At 50.8% G+C, this 24,323-nt stretch overlaps 1 protein-coding gene across 1 annotated transcript in view; it reads left to right on the top strand.

Annotated features, from left to right (window-relative positions):
- LOC144150123 (transmembrane protein 87A-like) overlaps positions 1 to 3,967 on the top strand; it is a 34,936-nt gene extending 30,969 nt beyond the window's left edge. The window contains exon 15 of the mRNA XM_077681950.1: positions 3,881 to 3,967. Within this exon, the coding sequence (XP_077538076.1) occupies positions 3,881 to 3,922 (42 nt within the window). The 3' untranslated portion in view covers positions 3,923 to 3,967. The remainder of the gene's footprint in view (positions 1 to 3,880) is intronic.
- Positions 3,968 to 24,323: the final 20,356 nt, after the last annotated feature.

The following is a 24,323-nucleotide window of genomic DNA, read 5'->3' as shown; positions in this document are numbered from 1 at the left end:
AGAACCATTTTTCGAACACTACTTAAAGGGGTCGTGAAGATATTTAAAAAATTAAAGCCGTTCCACTCAATCTGAAAGCTGTCGGAAGTGCAGAGCAGTGGTTCGCCATAATGGGCTGCACCGCCGTTATCCGCTGACTGCTACCACACCATGCAATTCAAATTTCCTGCCTTCGCAGTGCTTGCGCGCCCCCGGCCTGGAACTGCGCCAGTGGGAGTTCTGTTCTCTTTGTGCTTTTCTCCCTGCACGTGGCGGCGTTGCACTGACACATTTTGTGCAAGCGTGAGGATTGGATTGGATTGCATTGGATTGAAGTGAATTGGCTTGAATTTGATTGGTTTCGGATTGGATTGCATTGGATTTGGATTGGTTGATAAGCAGCAGTAAGCATGATAATCAGCTAATCCTAGACAACCAGGAAAGCTAAGAATAACCAGGTGAACCTTAGCTCGCGCTACGTATATCCTGGCATAGCCGAGCTAAGCCACTGTTAAGCGCCAGCGGTTCACGAGTTTCGAGCACTTGGGACTATATAAACCTCTTGGCTTTCGAAGCCTCGGGGTTACGCCGCAGCGAAGGGACCGTGACAGGCTACACCGTAACGCTGTGGCGATATGCTTGGTTCCAGCGAGCGAGCTAGGATGACAAGGCGAGCGCCTAAGTGCTCCGCACTTAAAAAAAAAAAGCGTTTGTGGGTATTTGGGTGTCTCATCGGCATATAGTTTAAGAAATGCAGGTTTCGGTTTCTCCACGGCTTTCCTTCTCAAGTCGTGAAATGACATCATGCTAAGAAGCCAGTCATAGCTCCTTCCCCCCCCCATCTGCACAGCATGTTGGCATAGAGTGTGTGTACAAAGGGTCAGTTGCAAGTAGAAGAGGCAGAGTCTGAGCCAGTTGGTTCATAATTCACTTGGTTTACAGGCCAGCCACACAAACTATTGCTACCCGGATAACAAAAATGTGATGCTGTCTGTCGTCAGCAAAAGCTGCCATTTCAAGATTTTGCGAAGTCTCTTCTGAGTTGACACCATTCCGTGTTGATTTTAGCGCTGGTTAGCCATGAGGCGGTGCGCTGGCTATCCAGCTGCTTTGAAGTTGAAAGCTGCTGAGGTTGCGTGTGAACACGGCAACCACACCAGCCGCAGTCACTGCGGCGTCAACGACTCCTGCGTCTGGTATGGAAGACCGCCAGTAAGACAAGAAAATTTTCTCGAGTTGAAACATTTCTCTGAGACAACATCAGAGCTTTACGCCCTGATGAGTACGCCATGTTGACGGAGCTCATGCGCAATTAGGGGCCTGGATTGGCAAGGAAGGGAGGCATCCCGGTGCAAAAGGTCCAGACAAGTAATGGGTAGGACGTAAAGTCTTTCAGGAGGTGGGAAACAGTTTGCCAAGAGCCACCTGCAGCCTATGAAGAAAAACTTGCGGACCTGCACTGTTTCATGATAAGGATTCGGCAGGAAAAAATACTCGTGTCTCAGAGACTGGGAACGCAAGCCAGGTGCCACCAAGCTGCATCATACTGGAGCAGACACTGTGGACGTCAGGACGACTGGTGCTGAAAAGCAGCGTTGCAAGACATGATGGTTGTGTTGCGGAAGTTGCTACCGTACACGATTTTTGAGCCATACATGATTTCATGAAGGCCACCAGGCAGCTCCTGGTGGCCTTCATGATGAAGACCGCCAGGCTCCTCTGCTCCTCTAACTTGGTTGCGGTAGTCAGCCACTCTCTAGTGTGGTGTGCCCTAATTGGCCGGGTGTGTGGGAAGACCCACGGGATCCTGCAATACTGTACATTGTGCATCCTTTGGGAGGGGTGTGTCTTTGCAGAGCTGGTGGGAGCAGTGTGTTTGTCTGTGCTTGTAGGAGGGCTGCCTGTTGTTGCCAGGTCAATCTGGGGTGAGGTGACGGCAAAAGCCGCTTATCGGATAAATAGATCTTGAGTGTGAGGTTATACAGGGGCATTAGAATTCTGGACTTGGTCGCTGATGTCAGGCGCTTGGAGAAGGGTTTCGCGGCCGACCGGATCAGCTCCTTCATTCCACGACATGCCAGTGTGGCCAGGGATCCAGTACACCCTAGCTGGTCCTTTGATGGCAGAAAGGAGGGGTATTGCGTTTGGATGGCTGGTGTTTCGGCCCAAAAAAATGCATGCTTGTTTCGAACCGGTCTAAATATTGGTGATTCTATCAGGGTCGGATGGATGAGCTACTGCGATGGCTATGGTGAGAATTTCTGTCTCCTCCACTGTGTGGTCAATAGGTGATTGCACATGTGTTGCCTCCCTTGGCCATGCCCGTGAAAACGTGGTTGTTGTGCAGTCCCCTTGTGATCTTTTTGCAAAAATAACTGGCTCGTATTTTTCGTTGTGTTGGGTTTTGTTCCGCGTTCATATGCGGTGAGATTGAGGCTCCTTGTGGAGGCTGCTTTTGCAAAGGGGAGCGAACCAAACACTGACCTGGCAGTTATGCCAGGTAGCCTCACATCCGGGCTACAGCCTGTGGACGTCTCTGTGAGTGAGTCATTTTGACGTTGGGTGGCAAGATCAGGAGACCGTCTCTGGAGCTGCTGTGCGGCTGGATATCAGAAGCATGGGACATGATTGGCGCACATGTGATCATCGGAAGCTTATAATGAATCAAATGTCTAACTCTCTGGACATGACTGAAGAACAGTGAGTGCGGGATAAGGTTGAAACGTCTGAAAAAGCCAATGAGGCGGTAACCAGCACGAGGATGCGGGTTCGATTCCTGGCCGCGGCGGCCGCTTTTCTGATGGAGGCGAAAAGCAAAAAACGCCCGTGTGCACGAGATTTTGGCGCACGTTAAAGATCCGCAGGTGGTCAAAACTAATCCGGAGCACTCCAACACGGCACGCCTCATTGCCTGCGTTGCGTCAGCACGTTAAACCCTACAATCAGTCAAATCAACCAGCGATGGAACTGTTGACAGAAACTTGGGGTAGAACTGTACTAACTCCAGTCAATGCATCTCCTGTCTACAAAATGTGAGAAGCAGTTATGAAATTGTGGTGTGGCTAGTCCTGGGAGGTTCTTTGGAGTTCATGCTTTTGTCAACCGTGTATACTGTTGTTACAAAGGCAAGTCCTGCTTGAAAATAATGCTGGTTGTATTTAAAATGGCTGGCTTGAGATTTAGCAGTTGAAAATTTTGTCTGCATTATATTATCACACCCCATAACTTCACTTTGATTTTTGGGAAAGGAAAAAAAAAGCACGCAAGCGTTTACGTAACTGTGGTATCGGAGGCCCACCTTGGGGGCACTCATATTCCTAATCTTATCAACCAAGCTAGCTTTGTTTAATACTTGCTGCCAATTGTGATATAAACATGAGCCCCAAAACCAGTCATTAAAAACCTAATAAACAAATTTCAGCTAATTGGGCTAAGTTATGTTAATAATATTGTTTCTGCTTCCACCAAAACACATAAGCTTACACCAAAATGGGATAACTTCTGCCCACTTTTTTGTATATGCTTGGTATTGTAAAAACGAACACCCTGCATATGATGAGCATTTGCTTTTATCAATGTTGAAAGTTTTGGCATCTCGTACGCTTTGATGTTCTCATACACGTAGTGATACAGGCTTAGAAAGAAAAGGCTGGCATGACTTTTCACGATCTTTATTACCTGCCATATGCATTATTTCCGAGAACCTGCGTTGGTAGCTATCCACATTATCTGTTTTCCTTGGTAATGCCTTTCAGCAGCACTTGTTGCTGCTGGGTTTATTCTCTGCTGAAATTGTTGTACACCTTAAAAAATTTATGCATTTGTATATTTATCACGGTTGGAAGCGTTTCGAAGTCATATGCCTAGAGAGATGCAAATCATTGACTTTTCTTTTTTCCAGGAAATCATGACTGTACGGTTTGAACGGAACAAGATGGAGTGAGAAGCTTTTTGTAAATAGCTAAATAAAGTTTTGTTTTGGAGTGAGGCCACTTTGAAGAGCCATTCACCAGGCCTTCGTTTCGGCAGGATTGGTACAGTCTGTACTTGTGCATTCGTTTAGAAACAGATTCAGGAACTCGTAGCAGCCTTCCCGCTGAGGCCTTCACCTACTCTGCTCTCCTGGCAAATAACTTCTGATTTTACAATAATAGGGGCATGATGTTTGTGTTCGTAATGGCGAGTATGTGTTACCGACCCAGTAACAATCATTGTTTAGCATAAGCCAACCACAGGATGATGAGTTGCTTTGATGAGTTTAGGGGCAGTCTCCCCTGAGACGACATCCAAGACCTTAGAAGAGCTCACACGAAAGAAAGGGCGTGAAAGGGAGATGGAAAGTTTAAATGTGTCCAATGATATAACCAATCGGGCAATGCCCTGCAAAAGAAGCAGGGTGTGCAGCTAAAATGACCAATGAAGGATTGCCGCTATAGGCCCAAAGAGATAATTTAAGCTATTAACTCAAGGTAGGAGAGGGGAGAGGACACAAGTAGACAAGAACGGTATGAGAAGAGGATAAGGTTCCAGAGAGCCAAGTCTGGAGATGCTGCCTGGGCATCGATGTCGCAACTCAAGCCTGGGCAAAAGCCTGTTGACAGCGCGTCAGTTCCAGCTTCCTTGACACACCGTCAACCTGCACTTTGGTGGCCCCAGCGGCGACGGGTGAGAGCCTTCGTGCAGTGACAGTGCACCATTGACACGTTCTGATGGCCCCTGCAACGGCAACGCTTCCGGAACCAGGTGGTACCTCGTGGTTGGCGGCCACTACGCGAGTGGTCATCCAGCACCAACTACCGAGAGAACGGTGACTACGCCGGTTGCACTACATCGTGACCACAGGAGACGGACATGACCTTTTTACAGCAATACTGCAATGCCTCCGCTGCTGCCAGTGACTTGGGGTAGGCCTTGTATAGACCTCTAACCTAGGACCTCATGGGGACTTTGAAAGGAAGACGAGAAGTTTAGTTTGTTCTGCTCTTGAAGTAGTGTTCCTTTGTTTAGCTCATGGGGACTTTGAAAGGAAGACAAGAAGTTTAGTTTGTTCTGCTCTTGAAGTAGTGTTCCTTCGTTTAGATATTTTAATTTGTTTTGTTCGGTTTGGTTTTGTTTGATTCGGTCGTGTAATTTATTTGCGATAAATGTCTTGTGTTAAGCCTGCCATAGTTTCTTGTCTCCTTTTTTCCCAGTCGAGACACGGGACAGCTGCCCACCGCTGAAATTCTACTGACACTGACAGTAAAGCAAGTACTCAGAGGTGCTTGCAGGTGGCACCAGTTACTGGCCACTTGACCGAAGGCTACATACAAGTGGTACCTGAATGACTGTTTGGTGTGCATATCTTGGATGTAGTACTAGTAGTAGTAGCAGTTTGTGTTTTTGCTGTGTAAGCAATGTAGATGGTGCAGGTCGGTGAAACTTTCCCGTTGCTCTCCAGAACAGCATTGATGTGTGAACACGAGCAACAGGTAGCGGAGCACAGAGTGGACAGATTTGCCCTTGAGAAAGGAGAGGGGTGCCTTCGGGATGGTGCCAATGTTGCAGAGACTCGTGTCGAAACTGTGTGTGCTGCTGCTGCTGCTGCGTTGTCTCGATGGGTCTCGGGACTCCTGCCACTGCTTGCACGTGCTGTTGTGTGCAGCCAGTGCGGGACCCCAAAACAGAAAACCGGAGCGTGCACATCGGGTCGGGTGTCAAGTTCATGAGGGATAGGATGAAATGTTCTTGCGTGAACAAAAATTCAGCAGTCTATCTTCAGTTAATCTTATTAGCTGGAAATTGTGAAGACGGCCTTGGCCTTGGTGCCAACTAAGGCCATCGCGTCATATTTTAGGCCCAGTGGCCTTATGTCCCACAGTAAATTCATAGTGATCGTGTGCGCTGTGTCTCTAGTTCTAGCTTCCGGTTGTGGGCTTGAGTACAGGGTAACTGGACCCCGACTAGCTCCACTAGAGAGAGCACTACCAAGCTGTGTTACTAGTCCCAGACAAGTCCGAAGACGTACACCGACTCCGGCATCAGCGACAAAGTTGAGACTTTGTTGCCCAGTCATGTACAGATGGTGCACCAGAAAATACAACTGTCTCTTATGTCGGAGACAGACTCGGTTCGCTCGCTAAAGCCGCAGAGAGACGGAGTGTAATATCTGTCGATGTGGCTGCTGGAGAAGGGACGCCTGATCCGACCAACGTCGACAGAATCTCCGAGCTGACTCCCCGCGAACAGGTGGCTAGGTGGAAATGGGGTTCCTCCGGGAAAGAGGGTGCCGGCGGGAGACCAGGCGGGAGACTTTAGCCCTGAGCACCCTCCCCTCTTCCCGTAAACTGACCAACAGCAGCAGCGGGAGATGCGCTGTCCACCCCCTCTCTGCCTACACCTTATAGGCTCAGGTGCAGGAACCACTCCCCTGGGCCGCTTTCTGGGCCGTTCAGAAATCTCAATGTATTTCTTCCCCCTCCTCGTCCTCAAGTCACGTGGTATCGCAGGTACAGAGTGCTAGGCACGGCCAACGAGGTAGCTATAGCACGCACGTGACCGCGCCGCTGGCATAGGGAGGCCCAACCATGCGTGTGAACGAGGCATGGTGACATGCCCTTAACATTCGGACGGGTGCTGCTAGCAAAAGAAATCAGTTCCCTTCCACTCGGAAGGAGGATGACCAGTGATGCTGGGCGCAGTGCTAGGAGTGCACGAAATAAAACGTAATTTACGATTGAGGGTACGTCCTAGCTAGTATATGCTGAATGAAACTTGGGAGAACTAGTTATACTCTAGGGAAGAAAAATGGGGCTGGCCGTTTCCCTCCTGCGTCGTCTCGATCGACCTTAACCGAAACCCCTCGACCACTGAGGACAGCAGTCACGCAATTCACACGCTTACAGGGAAATACACCCTGTTACAGGTTAAAAAGTTATTTAAATAAAGTCCACACCGCAACCGGGGGAGAGAAAACGGAGAGCCGGGAGGAGTCGCACGGCGTCAAGGTAGGATGACTAGGCTCCAAGGGCCTCGTGGGCTGCGACTCGCTCCCCGGCACTGCCCAGCGGCCACAAAAGTTGTTTGACCGGCTGAGCCCTTTCCCGGAGGGCGGCCAGCAGTTTTGCCGTTTCTGCCGCAAACTGTGGGCACTCGACAACCAAGTGCGGCAGTTCGACCTGGACGGCCGCCTGGCAGGGCTGGCACGACTGATCGTGGCTAGCTCCAGGCGGTGTTTTCGCTCGGTTGTTTACACGCACACAGCGCGGAGGCGCACGACAACCGTGCTCTGCGGACGTGGCAGCCTCGCGGCCCGAACGTGCTGTGAGGCCTCGCTCCAGCGGCCAACCACGGATCTGGGTGCTGGGCCCGCACGTGCCGCTGGATGAGGAGGCTGGCGTCGACCGCCGCCGCCGTGGGCGAGGGGGGCAGCTCGTGGGCGGCGGCAGCCAGCTCGTCTGCCCGCTCGTTGCCCTCCAGCCCGATGTTTACGCTGATGATAGTGGAAGACAACGCGCATTACAGAATGGGACAAGGTTCGCGAAGAGCGCATTAATCAACCACATCATAACATTCAAGACTGGACCGAGCAGCTGCTAAAAGTTGTGCACCGACATACCAAGAACATCACGCAGTATGAAAACGAAGGACCGGTAGACAAACACATCGTCCACTTCTGGGAAGCACGCAATAGCCTAATCAAACGATGGAAGCAACGCAAGACAAACAGAAACCTCAGAAAGCGAATAGCAGAGCTCAACCGACACATCCGGGAGTACACTACAAGAGCATACCAAGAACAATGGCAGCAAACCTGCGACAAGCTCCAAGGCACAATGGGAATGAGAAAAACGTGGAACCTACTAAGAGCCCTCATTAACCCTACTACTACTAAAACTATGACAACACAGAAAATTTACCGACTAACACAAGAATTTGAAGATCCCGAACAGCTACTACAAACTATAAAGGAAACTTACGTAGCCCCTCGGGTTCAACCTGAGTATCAAGCATATGTCGGTCCAGCAAATCCCCTCCTCGATGACGAGTTCACCCTGGCAGAATTAAACTCCGCAATCAGTAAATGCACTGGCAACAAGGCACCGGGACCGGACAAGATGACCACACCGTGTCTCAGGAATCTAGGGGAAGAAGATCGCCAACTCCTCCTACAAAACATGAACGATGTGTGGACAGGCAGGCAGCCTCTCCATATCACGTGGAAAGAAGGCAAGATGGTATTCATCCCTAAGCCAGGAAAGAAAATAGCCGTCAGCAACTTGCGACCAATAACGCTCACATCAAACGTAGGCAAACTTATGGAACGAATGGTACTCCAGCGACTCCAAAACCACCTTGAAGAGATGAACAGAATTCCCTTTAACATGATAGGTTTCAGGCAACATTTATCGACGCAGGATGCACTCCTTGCCCTCCATGAGGAAGTAACGGCAGAACCGAGTTCGGCACAACTCAAAGCCATCCTGGCGGTGGATCTCAAGAAGGCGTTCGACTACGTTGACCACGACGCCATACTCGAAGAACTAGCGGCGACAAAATGCGGACCGAAGATGTATAACTATGTAAAGGCATTCCTTCAAGAAAGAATTCTTACTATAGCAATAGGGGATCACGAAACAGGACCAATACCTCATCCACAGAGGGGAATTCCTCAAGGAGCGGTGCTATCCCCAACTCTCTTCACATTAGCGACACTCAAGATCCATAGGGCACTATCGCAAGTGGAAGACATTAAACACCTCATATATGCAGATGACGTTACTATATGGAGCACAACTGGATCACCTGGACACATCCAGACGCAACTACAGGAAGCACTCAATCGAGCACAACAAGCAGCAACAACAATAGGTCTATCATGCTCCGCAGAAAAAACAGAACTGCTAACAGTAGCCAACAGACGGTGGAAACATCCTCCCATTAACTTAACCTTGCACGGCAACAATATTCCAACTCCATCCACTATCAAAGTACTGGGACACTACTTCCAAAAAGATGGAGGGGGACAAGCCACAACCAACCAGATACTAAAGCAAGGGGAGCAGGTTCTTCAACTTATGAAGCGGATCTCCAACAAAAAAGGGGACTTAAGGAGGATGACCTACTGAGACTGCACGAGGCCCTCGTCATATCGCGAATAAGATACGCAGCCCCATACACCAATTTTACCAGGACACAGCTTAAAAAAATAGACACCCTAATCCGCAAAGCCGTCAAGATATCGTTAGGTCTCCCTATCAGAGCGAGCAACACAGTCCTTGACAAAATGGGGACAACAGTGACCGTGGACGAAATAGTCGCTGTTCACAATCACAACCAATTGGCAAGACTGAACCAAACCACAGCCGGTCGACAACTCCTGAAGTCTCTAGGATACAGGGTCAGCCAAGCGGCCCCTCCTATTGCCAAAATACACCCACGAGACTGGCAAAAAATCAAGGTGGCCCCCATACCGAATAATATGGATCCAAACCGGCACATAGAAAGAAGATCCATTAGAGCAAATTACTTTAATAAGAAACCGAAGAGGGAGCTGGACCAAATGCACGCCTACACAGACGCGGCAGGAGCCAACAACACATGGACAGTAGCATATTGGAACATACTCAACCGAACTTACACTCAGAGCAACATGCACTTCCAGAAGGCAGAAGAAGCAGAGATCTACGCAATTGGAAAAGCGATATCTCACCTCAGTCAACCAACCCGTCCCCTAAATATATACACAGATAGCAAGAAAGCCTGCCGAATTATAGCATCCGGACACACCCCCCAAATCGCGGCACATCTATTTCGATATATTCAGGGCACTGTGAAGATATATTGGATTCCGGGTCACGCTGGCGTACTGGGTAATGAGAAAGCAAATGAACTCGCCCGAGAAGCGCACTACCGGGCTCCCAGGAACGGCGGCGAAACTCCCGGTGAAACCGAATCAAGCCCACGACAGCTTCACCTGAAAGACTGCAGGAGAGCCAGGAAGCAGTTACCGCAGCCGCACCCACACCTAGAAAGACACCAGCAGACTACATTCAGACAAGCACAAGCCGGTACACTACACACACCTGCTAGACTACACCTCATGCAAAGTGGAAAGACAGATACACCCCCATTATGCCGCACCTGTAATGTGATCGCCAACCAACAACACATATTATGGGAGTGCCCCATTTATGCACACATTAGACGACACTACACTATAGAGTGGCTGGCCACCCAGAAGACCAAGGACGAGCAACGTGGCCTGGTGGACTTCATCGAGAAGGCCATCAGTGGGAGCCTGGACGGAAGCACCCAGACTCCATGAAGCTCTCCGACAGAGACATTTCCCCTCTTTTGGTTAAAAAAAAAATAAAATAAAATTCTCTCTCTCTCTCTCTTCAGCCCGATGTGGCCTGGCACCCACTGCAGCCGCAGCGGAGCGCCTCGTTTAGCCACCCTTCCCACCTTGTGTACCGCACGGCCCGCACCAGGAGTGAGCGCGGGTTGAACTGCCGGATCCGCAGTAGGGCCACCCGGAAATCGCACAGCAGGGCACAGCGCTTAGGAGGAGGCTCCAGTAGCAGGTTCCAGTAGCAGGTCCAGGCCAAGGCTGACATCCAGCAGAGCGGCCGTGGCGGATGAGGCGGTGTAGTGCAGCCGGGCCTGCCTTGCTCGTACCCCCACCCCCTACACACACCCCCTCACAGCACCTGCAGTTGTCGCTGCGGCAGAACCTGCCTCTGCCCAGGGTTTTATAGCCCCCCCAGAAGACTCCACAACCACGAGCATGCCGTCCATGCCCCCCCCCCCCCCAACAGTCTCACAACCCCCCTCCCCTAGGAGGAGTTCGATACCCTACCAAAATCGAAATTCTGGATAAACCCCTGCCTCTGCCGCATGGAGCCGCCCGAGCAGGCCAGGGTGTGGCCCTCCCGGGGGCGTATAGGCGGGCGTTTCTGTACGCCTCCCGGGGTCCAATTCTCTAAAACGAGAGGCCGTCGTTCTGAAACGGTGAGCGGAGAAGAGAAGAAAAGCAGTGAGGGAGCATTCCCACAAGGGCGCAAAGCGAAGCAAAACGACAGGATGCAGTGCGTGTCGCTTTCTTCTTCGAGTGCTCCCCTCAATGGTTTTCGTCCTTCGTCCGCCCCTCAAAGCGGCGCCCCAACCCGAACACACATGTATCTGCATGGCGCCACCGCGCCGTTTCAGAAAGATGGCCTCTCGCCCTGTCGTTTTAGCTCTTGAATTGGGCGCCAGGTCGCCCCAGACGACGGCCCAGGCCAGCTGCAGCTGCCCGCAGTGCGGCGTCCGCCGCTTGCTGCGGAGGCCCTGGATCTCGATCCTGGTGTACTTCGGCCGTCAGGTCCGGGGACCGACCGGGCCGGGGAACCCACATCCACAGGGGCGCACGGGCTAGGACAGGGCAAGAACACGCTCCACGCGCGAGTGCCGCTTGATGCGTAGCCGCTGCAGTAGGGGACCTTCCTTTTCGAACACGCCTCAGCGGGTCGATGCGTCCAAGGGCCCGCTGCTTTGCCACCATTTCGAGCGTTCACGCCCCCGCCGCAACCAGCGTCGTCTCACACTGCGAGTCTCGATGCAGACCCAGGCCAACACTAACTGGAAAAGAAGAAGGCTTCAGTTCTGCGTCCTTTCCGCTCGCACTACGTCTGCTAATGGTACGGCTGCATGAGGTGGCGGACGGGTTCGCGGGGCCTATCTCCCGTGCACCTGTCAACGCCACGTCTGAAATCTGACAATACAAAAAATTGGCTCCAATCCACGCTGTGATCATTGATTGATTGTCGTTAAACGCGCCGACGCAACGCACGCGATGAGGCGCGCCGTAGTGGAGGGCTCCGGATTAATTTTGACCACCTGGGGATATTTAACGTGCGCCAAAATCTCGTACGCACGAGCGTTTTTGCTTTTCGCCTCCATTAGAAAAGCGGCCGCGGCGGCTGGGAATCGAACCCGCGACCTGGTGCTCAGCAGCACAACGCCTTAGCCACTGAGCCCCCGCGGCGGCCAATCCACGCAGTGAAGGTGGTTGGAAAGCAAAGCTGGAAACGACACTCACAGCAATTGCCCATGCTACGTCACTTGCATTCGCACACGTGGCTCTACAAAGAGGGAAACCAGAGATTCTGCCTGCTGTTACTTGGAATTCGCAGGGGCGGCGTCCCGAACGCAGAAGCGTCGGCCACGGCCGGGCTAGAGCGGCGGACGCCGCCGCCGTAGCCCGGACGTGCGTCGGCAGAAAAAAAAAAAAAAAAAAAAAACGGCAAGGAGCGTTATTCGATCGAAGGGTGAGACAGCGGAACCTAGCCATTCCGATGTGCGAGCTCGGGGCTACATTACCGCGCGACACAAGTGCGAACACCGAAACAATTCGGCATGTGAGCTTAGTGATTGCCATTTATACCGATTTAAACTAGTTAGTATTGCATGATTGAGAATGGCGACGAAGCTTAGGGGACTTATATAATCGCTGTTTATCAGATGTAGTTGCTCCATTCGTCTTTTGTAATACCTCTTAAAACACACACGAATTGGTATTCCCCAATTTAGAAATCGCCATTCGTGGCAAGCAGTGCGCAAACGGTAGCGTTTCTCTTGCCGCCAGATGTCTGTATGTGGTCTCTACGTTTTGTTTTCCCACCATGCAAACCTGTTCGCTGTACGACTACTTAATTCCGCACTGTCCGGGTTACACAGGAGGGGCTGTCGAACAATTTAATCAAGCCGTGCGAAAAAAGCCCGCAATGGACGCGAAGCTGCGCCTAAACGGGCCCAAAACAACCGTCGCTAAAGCAGCCGACAAGGCCGGGTCCCGCCGATGCGCCCTCCGGCGTGAGCGCGCGGGGAACGCTGGGTAACTTCGCCGCGCCAGCTACACTGTGCTCCGTGAGTGCAAATCGCCGTTACCTCCGCAGCCGCGTTTGGACCTTGTCCCGACACCACGAAAGAACCGTTGGCTGGTAGAGGCGGAAAGCTTTGCTTTAAAAGCGTGCACCCTGCTTGAGTTCGCTGCTGGTTTCCTCTGTGCCTGCCCCGGAAGCTCGTTCATCGCTACTGATCAAGCCGTCCGAACCGGTGCGTTCTGTGCGCGGGTTTTCTGCCGCTTTAAAATGTCTTTTCGACATAACGCCACGAGGAATGACCGCAACACCTCAAAACAAAAGCCGACACTGCCGAGCCGTATGTGAAACGGCACTTTACGGATAAAGAATGAGCGCGCTGCGGGAAAGTGAAAGAGACACGTACGAATGAAATATAACTCGGTTGCTTTTGGCAGCCCAATAAGTCACCGCGCCGCTTGCCGAGCCGGCATCGGTTGCGGTGGCAACCAACACCGTCCACAGCGACGCTGCTGCTCTTCTTCTGTTGTTGCTTCGCCAGTACCCGTTACACCTAAGGGCAGGCATGGAGGTCATGGACATGGGGGACCCGCAACAGCTCCCACTCTCGCTGCACCACCTTTGGGACCCGTGGTGCTCTTCACCTCCTCGGTGGTGGCTGCTGAGACAAAGAGCACAAAAAAGATCATCGTTGTCTCCTAGGCTTCATCTGCGAAGCGAACATTTTCATGCTCATCTCATCAACTTTCGTCATCATCCACTCATACCCCCTTATCTATGCCCTGTGGGGAAATAAACGCCTGTCCTTAGAAACTTGACTATGCACCCGATTACGACACGGGCACACTACTTGCCTGCATCGCAGCGTGAGGAACGCAAGGAGCAGGAAAGAAAGGACGTCTAAATCAGCAATGAAAAAAGAAAAACCCCGCGAAAAGCCCTCAACATAAAAAAAAGGGAAACAGTACAGCGGACCTGTAGGGACGTTCTGAAAGGGACAGATAATCGATTTTGTCGAGTATATTTACTTTATCCCAAATGAAAATACATCACTTAAAACACCCTAACACGAAACGGTTTTACTGATAGCGCCCTAGAACTTTTGAAATCGCAATTTTTAGATTCAGCAGCCATACGTGTCCCTCAAAAAGGAATGCCGGCGACTATGACAGCGAGCCATGCTGCTACAAACTTTCAACTGCACGCAAGATTAAGGGACAAGATTAAGGGACAAGGGACGTGAGCCATGGGACAAGATTTTTACACCCTTTTCGGCCAAAAAGGGCGTAAAAAAGTTTAGTGTGCGTGTCGCCACCTTGAAGACTTCAGAAATTTTAGTGCAAAATTAATAGTATTTCTACCTGTTCATTTAAAAATACCTGGCGGTTGCCCCTAAAGCGCTGGCTTTCATTAGCTAGACGACATCCACCCCACAAAAATCGGTTGTCCGTCCCTTTAAAAAACCGGGGTTGATTCCTCTCTCATAGGAATCGGTAAAACGCGAAAGTGAAATGCACAGCGAAATCTGCAGCTGAGCATGATTTGCGGGTCGGCGGCTGTCTTGTGCGTGTGCTTGGCGAGCGACCTCCTGCTGGTGAATCGCTTCGGCAAAGGTGTACTGGCGTCATTTCCGTGACGGATATGACGTCAGTGAAATCTTGGTGTACCCCGCATTAAACACGTTCTTGTTGAAATATAAAACCCGAAAACGAACAACCCTATAAGTATTACGCACTCTAGTACTTAAGGTTGCTTCCCCGCAAGAAGACGCTGTGTGCAGGAGTGCAAACCGCCCGCCCGCGGTGCACAGGCTGAAGCGACTGAAACATGCATCGCCGCAGAGTCGCCGCTCCTTTTGCGTCGCGGCGGCTCGGCCTAATCCTGCATCGGGTGAACGACCGGCAGCCGACATGCAGCCACACGACTGGAGGCGGGTTCGCCGAGACGGCGTGGGCGTCGCCCTCCCTTTCCCCATCGTGGCGGCTCGGCTGATGCAACCGCTTCGCTACCATTCGTCGCATTTCAAACTTCAGCCAGCGAGAGTCCTGATTAGAGCTATTCAAACTTCTCGGGGCTCCAACGAACTTCCGGGGGTATAAAAACCCGCCCGGACGCACTTATCGTCGGCATTCTTGAGCGGCATTCTTCGGCGGCACTTTTCGGAGGCACCGAGTGGAGAGGTGCTGTCGCCTTTGTGCGAGCCATGTAACGTTTGCTTACCCTTGTACAGTCTTTGTCAAAATTTTGTTCGCCACGGTGACCGTTGCCGGAGCAGGCGCGCGGCCGTGCAGGGGCGCTGCGCTTGCCACTGCCGGCTGGTTGCGCGGCTCAAGAGAGCGAGGGGAACTTTTGCTCTTGCTTTTGTAGTGCGTCCGGGGCGACAAGTGCTGCGCAAAGTACGTGCGCTGAAGCGATGTGCGCCTGCTCTGAGAAGCCGGCCCCGCTGCACTTATCGCGCCAGCCATACAACGAAGGGAAGTGCGAAAGTTCTCTTCACTCTCTTTAGCCGCGCAACCAGCCAACAGCGGCAAGTGCAGCGCCCCTGCTCAGCCTCGCGCCCGCTCCAGCAACGGTTCCCGTGGCCCACAAAATTTTGACAAAGACTGTACATACTGTATACAAATGTTACTTCAACTTTTCGTCGTCTCGAGAACTTCATCGCTCTGCTCTACGCCGTCTCGACAGCGGACGGAGCAAGGCAACGCCGCTACACCAGTGGCTGCGCTCGGATGGCCAGTCGCAACAGTGGTGGCTGCGGTGAGCGGGCCCAATCCCAACAGCGGAGACAGCGTCGGGATGGCTGATTCCCAACATCGGTGACAAGCTGGGATGCGAGTCACAACCTTGGTGACTGCGGTGGGATGCCCAGTCCCAACAATACACAGACTCACACGAGGACGCGAATACGAGGACTGAAAGGACAACAGACACATAGACTGCCCTTGGTTAGCATAGCAGGGGGCACACTTGAAGTTTAGGCTAATACGCTTGCACAACACTTCGAATACGTATCCAGTTCTTAACACTGCACGACCTCTTTCATGCAGCACAAAATATCCGCCCAAAGGAATTCTTAACGTGATAAAAATAAATAAAAAGCCTTCATTTTTACTTCATGAGCTCTTCGCGGAGCACTTGTAAACCTTCACCTTCAGGCGCAGGCAACATTACATTACACTATTACACAACACGGCAAATTAGGCGTGTTGGTCCACGATACAAAGATATAGCTACGAAAAAAAAAGAAAGAACGGAGACGAGACCAGGGGCCGAATTCTCTAAAAAACGGGCGTCGCTTTGAAACGACGGGGTAGCGCCATGCAAATGCATGTGTTCTGGGGTTGGGGCCGTCGCTTTGGGGTTCCCTGCAGGTGGAGTCAGCCGCAGAAAAGCGCTGTGGCAAGGGCGCGAAGCGAGAAGTGAAACGACGGGGGGGCAGTGGGTGTCGCTTCGCGACCTTGCCACAGCGCTTTTCTGCGGCTCACCCTACCTTCAGAGAACCCCAAAGCGACGGCCCCAACCCCAGAACACATGCATTTGCATGGCGCTACCCCGTCGTTTCAAAGCGATGCCCCGTCGTTTTAGAGAATTCGGCCCCAGAAGGACTGCACTGGCCATGGATTATACGTGCCACGTTATGGCGCGGTGCCATGAGTGGGCAAATGGTGCCAAATAAAGGAAATTACTATTCAATATAATAGTGATGTGAGCCTGGGGTACAGCTGAAGCTAGCGTGACTAAATAAAGGCTTATTTAGTGACGCTAGCTAAAACCAGATACAGTAAAAGTGAAATGGTTCAAAATACACGTAATATGGATGGCGTGTAGGGCCAGGTTATTATTTTCAGACAAGAAATGAGCTGTAAAAATTTTACCATCAATAAATACTCAAACCGCTGCAGGGAAAAGGTAGCCGAATACCTGAAAGGTATGAGGGGCGTAGTGTAATGTAGCTGTACAGCTCTCGAGAGCTTTCGCGTCCTGGTTTGTCGAGTGGTTTACGTTGACTTAAGATTTAAATAACGAACAGGCACGCTCCCCGCCTGTGACACAGGCGTCTTGAAGATCGAGTGAACAGACTTGAGTGAGTTCCATGCGTGTGGCGTATCCGTAATCTACCTGAGGCGACGCAATGAGGCTTTGTGTGTGTCGGTATAGTGTACAGTGCCAAGTGTGGTTTTATTTCATTTTATTGTCAAGTCAACTTCATCTCCTCTCGTCTGCTGTTTTTTTATTTTACAGCGCTTACACGTAGACACTGTTGAAACACGCCTCCACTCATACAATAAAATTTGGCTGGACGGGCGCTTTTTCCAAATCTTAGAGGGAGGCCATACATTAGTGGCTTTTCTGAAGGACAGTATTCTGCAAGTTATCGTCCCATCACACTGACAGGCTGCCTGCGCCAGCTTCTTGAGAAGATGATAAATAAAAGACTTGTACACTTATATAGAATACAATGGCCTTTTCAAGACTTGCAAGGCAGGCTTCATGGCAGGGCGATCGACGATCGACGACAAACTGAAGCCATTTTTTTATCAGCAAGGTAATTTTCTGCCCATTGCAAAAGTCAACATGCGACACAGTGTGTACACCTACACACCAGCCTATCGTGTAGACGGTATCGCCATCTTCATTTCGCCATTCCCCAACCACGCAGCACCATCACAATGTAGCATCTCTTTGTCCGGGTTCATCTCGTAAATGAATCTGCCATTTTTATTTGTATTTATCGTAATTCGTATTTATTTGCCATTTTTCATTTTTGTTTTCAACCAGGCGTAGATACATTACATTGGTTGTGTGTGATCCTATATCTGCATTGTGCAGATTATTTTGTACCCGCTCCTGCTATAACCATAATCTGGGCTACGGTATTTCGAAATGAATAAATAATAAAATAAACAACAGCGCCCCGGAAGGCCTGTGATTCACTGGACAGAAGAACCAAGCCAAAACCCCTCGCCGGACGGCAAAGCCGATTGCGCCGAAACACGGGTCAGTCACCCTCGTCGCATGCTATGCCGCAAGAGAGAGGGCGGCGTCGGGCCCCTTAATCCGGCCCTTATTGGGGAAGCGTCTAACACTGCTTGCGTGACTGCCTGCCGATAATGATGCCGTCCCCGCTCGGCGTTTGTGCGCCGGAGTCGAGGCGCGCCCTGGCGTGCCTGAGCGACAGGCCCGCGCGTTGCCGCTAGCTGCGTGACTTCGGCCGCGCCGCCTGCAAGAGTGAGCTCTGGTTCGCGTCTTAGAGCGGGGATGAGCGCTCTGGACGAATAAACATGTTAAATGGGCCATGAAGACAAAATACAGCCTTTGTTCAATTTGAAATAACTAGCCTTTTTGAAACCCAATCAGCTCCATTCCAGCCACGAGAGACGTCGTTTTATGTTAACCGCAAAAATGCGAGAAATATCGAGAAGCTTTCAAATTTCGCGCTATAGGGACGTAGTAGAGGCAGAAGTGACGTAATATGTGCCCACACTAAAAAAAAAAAAATCACGCCATATCCACGGAATGAATGATTATAAGTGGGGCGAAGCTCGAGAGGGGGAGATCCTCGGTAACCGTAACTCTCCCGTGAAAGTTCGCCCATTACATCATTAAGAAAGACGTAAGACTGTGTGCGTACATTGTACAAATCAACTTTTATTGTCGGAGTCAATGCTCCCAGGCCCAGACCTGGCGAAAGACCCCGCGCCATCGAGGACTACCCCGCACCTCCACCACAATTTGTCACGTAGGATGGGACACAACGGTAAAGAAATAACTTTTATTTAGGGCGAACTTGTGCCCGAACAAGACGAGAGGAAACGAGCAAAGGTCCTTGCGTCTCGTTCGATCTCCGAGAACGACTGCAGCTGCGTTCGTGGCGTGATCTCTTGCGTGATCTCCCCCTCGCAGTGCACGTGCGCTCGCGCCTCCGTTGGCGAACACAGACAAGCTCGCGCTCCCGGTGCCGAGTTTGCGCTGCCGGTTGCAGCCGGTTCTTGCGCGTGCAACGCAGCCCACTTTGCGACATCTCCGAAAGCATGCGGCGGTCACGTACCACGAGACACAAGGGATGGACAGACCCATGACTTTAGGAGCTTCGCCCCTAAAACTTATTGGCCTGCAGGTTAGCGTTGAAGTGATACGATCAAACGACAATAGAAGCTCCACTACAATCTCCCAGTCATGTTTCTTGGCAGCGGATTGGTCGACGGCCTCTAATCGCAGACCAGTTCCTGTGACGTCATAGAGAAGCAGCCGGAAGATGGCTGGGGCGGCGCCACTGCTTTAATATTGTTCTATTTAATATTGGGATCATTTTCTTGAAGTTTGCGATACAAGTGGCATCACTGTTATCGGGGCAAGGCAGTCTTTCGAATAAACCAAACTTGTATTTTGTCTTCATGCGGAAGTTTGAACGGGAGATTAACGGGCAATCAGTTTGTTGGGCATCGGTAGCGCTGTGTTTGCGATAAGTTAATTGCCTAAGGGGCCACGGATTAATTTACTAGCATGAATCGGACATCTGAAATGGGGAAAAAGTGAATAAGAAGAGCACGGTGATGAAAAATTGTGCCTATATATTTTAGTTATAACTACTGGGAGCTTTTTTGGGGCTTCGGACACGGCGCGCCGAGGGACTTGCACCGAGCAAGAGGAGCTTCGCCCCTAAAAGAAAAACTGTGAAACGAAGCAAACGATAGCTTCTAAAGCGTCATTGGCTCTCCGGCTGCGTTTTCTTGAAAGGCCTTCCCAATTGGGCGTCGCTATGGCAGCAAAAAGCATGGCCGCTGGGGGAAGCGGCTGCTGCGTTCTGTTCAAAAAGCAAGTGCGCCTCGCCGACCTTTTCCAAGGTTTATGTTACACGGTCAGTTGGATTCCCTTTTAGTCATTTTGTCGGCTGTGGTACTGAAGAGCAGTGACGGGGGTAATGGTTGAGAGAGTGTGCCGGATTCCGGGAAGTTGCACGGCTCGAAAGACGGAGTCTATGAATGCAACGGGGCGCCAGCGACACTTCGCCGTGGCTCGTATACAGAAGGCAAGTGTGGCAGGGGGCGGCAGAAAGTTAGGTAGGCAGATGAGATCAAGAAGTTTGCGGGGCCAAATTGGTCGCAGTTAGCACATGACCGGGATAATTGGAGTTCTATGGGAGAGGCCTTTGCCCTGCAGCGGGCGTAGACAGGCTGATGGTGATGATTATGATGATGAGGATGATGATAATGAAGAATTTTGATAAGCCTGGGTATTTTATACAGTGCCAAGGGTCACATAGACGAATGCCCATTTAGGGAAATGGTGTCAATTAACGGGGCCCATGGAAGCGTTTTCTAGGCCCCTTTCTACAGAACTGGCCAGCTCTCCGTGTTACCCAAAAGTTCTGGTCCGAAGACCGCAAGATGCGTCAGACTTCCTCAGAAATGAGTGTCCAGTGGAAGCCTGCTTTGTTTTCGTATATATCCCTCACCTGTAGTATTCCTTACCCGCAAGGTTATTTTTGAAGTCGTTCGGGACGGCATCGATTCATGGGGCGAGACCATGGTACCGGAATTCATGCGGCGTAAGCACTGGAATCGCTTGAACTTTACCTGCAACTTACCCTTGTACGCTTTGAAGAAAACCTTTACGTGCAGAAGAAGAGAGTGCATATTAGCTGCTTCCGCGTTTCTCTTCCGCGACTTGGTGTCGGCCCACCTCCATAAAAAGCCGCATGAAGCACCAAGCAGTTATGCCGTTGTAAAAGTGTTCCGCTAAGTCAACGATTTCTTAAGCATACTCCGAGCGACTTCGGGTGTCCGTTTTGAGAAGAACAAGCAATATTTCGTGTTTTCTTCATTGTGTTCTGCGAGTGCGAGCTGACGAAGGAAGACCCGCTAAACGAGCAGCTCCAATTTTTTGACCTGCTGTTGTACATTAGCCGCCAGCACGTCTGCTAAACGTATGCTCCGTTGCCAAAGAAGGGCGTCTTTGCGCACTCGTCAGCCCACTCGAAGTTCGTGAACTGTGCGGTGGCTACATCCGCTTTGAAGAATGCCTGGTCAAGGTCTTGTGAGCATTCAGTCCAGTCCAGCTTTGAGACTCAAGTCCACCGTCTTGGGTCAGCCGGGTGTCCGGACCAGTTACTTTACAGCGTCGCCATCAAACGCCTCCGCCAAACGCGCACCACTGCTTCATAGAAGGCCATCGGCCATCACCTACCTTCACGGGGTACGCCGCAACCTAAAAAAAATAATGTTGAAGATCAGGGGTAAACCTCTTTTTTTAGCTCCAAACAAGCAGAGTGGACTATGCAGAAATATGAACTTCGAAGAAGGGCGCAAACTCAGTGTGAATAAGCACGCCACGCCGTATGTCAAATATTGTCACGAAGCCAAAGACGACGCAGTTGTCTTGAAGGAAAACACGTTTATTCGAGCGAACTTGTGCTCCCCTAACAACTCAAAGAATACACAGGCGTCGAAGCAGCCGTCAACAAAGTGACGTGTGCGGGCGAGCGTCGGGTATTCGGATGCCGCGGCATCTCCTCAGCGGGAATTTATCACTCGGTGCGAGGGTTTCTGGAATAGTCGAATTGTATCCAGAACACTGTAGATCAACGAAGATTATTCTAGGCTGTTCACATTCGTTCGGACGCTCTCCCTATCAGAAGAGATAACACATGCGGCACAGAAAGAGAGAACGGAACACGCGCTTCCCTTGGCACAGAGACAACAGCGATAACACAGGCCGGCGCAACCGGGCGGCAAAAGCAAAACACGAATAAGCAAACCCAATGCACGGTTCGCGGCAATATGATGCGACAAGTCTCGCCGTTTCTGCAGGAACGGCCGTTCAAAACCATAATTGAATTTCAGGAGACAAAGAACTTACATTATAAAGAGGCTTCCTAAATAACACAACCATGATTTCGTACAACCCACGTTTATTTAATGATAACTGATGCTGTCACGAGTGTACAAAACTGGAGGGAAGGAAAATTGACACTGCACGGCCGGTTCAGTACGTCAAAACAAGCTTGCGTTGAGGAATCCGGGCGCAAGTACTCGTCAGCGTATTAACCGCCGTCTTGAATGAGGTCTATTCCTACGGCGACTTTCAACAAGAGGGGTGTTCAAAGCGAGCCGTCGGCGCTGGCTGCACTGCCCTTATTTGTGGTCTTACCCAATTTTGTTGCTTATTGACCCGGGGGCCTGACTGATGGCATCACCGGGATGTTGAAGACGCCTTATGCGTCGTTGTCGTCGTCATCTTCCAACTCTGCGTCTTCTGATCCTGCGGCAGTATCCTCTGAGTCATACTGCACGCCATCTTCAGCGCCTTCGTCATCCTCGAGCTCTGTGACTTCTAACTCTGTGTCAGGATCCACGTCTCCTTGGTCATACGACGCTACTATTGCGCACTTGACGCGTTCGGAACTTGGGTCGGCGGTGGCCGGCTGTTCAGCGTCGGAAGCTCCAGGCTCGGAAGTGAAGTCGCCCGCATAGCCGCTATCAGGATTAAGGTTGCGTTTGTGGGCGTCGGCGTCACCGCTACCACTGCTGACTGAAGACAAGGTGCACCCACTCACCAGTTGCGAACAGCAGCTGGCGGCGTCTTTGGTACTCGCTTCGTCCGCCATTTCCGAACTGGGACCGGCACAGCTGGACGCCATAACCAGGAACGTCTCAGGAACGTCTCAAGACGACGAACTCAAGGGAGCAACCAGTATTCGAAGCCTCAGTGGTGCCCTGGCTTTGCTACGCCTGCAGAGATCGTCGAGGCTCCTGTCGCTCAAGAATCGCGTTCTTCAACGAGTGATGACGACGATGATGATCCTCCTTGTCTCCTTCACCGTCATCTTCGTCGTCTTCTGTGGCTGGTGAAGGCTGCGGGTAAGCAATATTATTTCCCAGCCAACGCCGCTTCCAGTACATTGAAAACGAAGCACGTTTATGCATTTTTATATTTCACATTTATGTTTCCCGTTTTCTTACATTTTTTAATATTGGTTTGAAGCCAGCATTTAACGCGACATTGCAGTGTAAAAGCAAGTTGTCCTATGTCGGTAGACTACAGTGCTGGGAATACAAATACACCACTCGACGGAGCAGCAGTTGCTTATTTATTTGCAATGTCACTTTTTTAAAACCGCCAAGTATGGGTATGTGATGCGAAGAAATCATGGAGATGAAAATGCACGCCCTTAAAAAGAAGAAGACGAGAAGACGAATGCGGGGGACGAAAGCACGTGGCGCCAAGGTCATTGACGCTAGCGCTCGAGCTGAGAACACGAGCTCGGGCAAGGCACCGGCCAATGAGGAGCTGCCAGCGATAGAGGCCAGGAGGCGAATGCGATCGAAATGAAGAAGCTAAAACGGACGATTGGGCGAGTTGGAACATAGTAACAGCACTAACGACACGAGACAAAAGAAGAGGGTATAAATACGGCGATGACAAACGAGTGACGTTTGTTGCTTATGCCAGGGGTTCTTGTACACATATAGGCAAGAATATACAAAACGGAAAAAGAAGGAACACTGATTGAGCACGTGAACACTTGAGAGGCCCTGAGCATCGTTTGATAATGGCTTGACGTTTTCTTTACGCGTTAATATACTTAGGGAGCTAGAAGTACAATCAATACAACACACAATGCCTCATAAAAACTACAAGAGCTGTTTTGAAACCAAACATTGATCAACAGAGTGGGGTTTCTGCGCGAAGAATCGACACTTCTTGTCTAAGAGGGCAATACAAGGGGTGCTTACGCGTTGGTCGCCTAACTTTGTTATTTCCGTGACCTTTAACATTTCTCGCACGATTTGGTTGGCGTGCTCCCCTATCACAACGCTCTGGTCCTGGAGCGGCTGGCATTTACTATCGCAATCGGGACAATGCTGAGCGAGATGACAAATGGACGTTTTTGAGGCCACGTAAACAAAAAAAATGAGGTGACCAATGCGGAAGCACCGCTACTCAGACAAGGAGTGTCGATTCTTGGTGCAGAAAACCACACCCTGTTAGTCAGTGTTTGGTTTCCAAACAGCTTTTGCGGTTTTTAAAAGAGAATGTGTGTTGTATCGGTTGCACTTCTTGCCCCGTAAGTAGATTAACGCGTAAAGAACATTTCAAGTCATTATCACGCGACGCTCACGCCCTCTCAAGTGTTCACGTGCTAAATTAGTGTTTCCTTCTTCGCCTTCTGGTTGTTTCTTGCCTACGTGTGCATAAAAATCACTGACGTAAGCAATAAGAACCAATTGTTAGTCAGCGCTGCGTTTGTGCCCTCTTTTTGTATGGTATTATTTGCGCTTCCACTAATGACACACGAAGATGAACAGGGAGGCCATGTGGGACTGATTGATTGAAAATATCTTTATTCAAAAGACGAACACAGGACGTGTGAGAAGTGTGGCCGGGACGCATTCCGGTCGGGCGTCCAGACGCTTGGCACGCCTCTATGGGCGCCCACACCAGAAATCCTAGGCTCTCTCCTTTGGAAACCCGGCAGTCGTTTTGTGGGGTGGCCTTCGA

This window comes from Haemaphysalis longicornis, unplaced genomic scaffold (assembly GCF_048455015.1).
Source record: "Haemaphysalis longicornis isolate Haplotype H1 unplaced genomic scaffold, Haemaphysalis longicornis Haplotype H1 scaffold_8, whole genome shotgun sequence".
Classification (NCBI taxonomy): Eukaryota; Metazoa; Arthropoda; class Arachnida; order Ixodida; family Ixodidae; genus Haemaphysalis; species Haemaphysalis longicornis.
The sequence above is the reverse complement of the archived record's forward strand: the minus strand, read 5'-3'. Positions and strand labels throughout refer to the sequence as shown.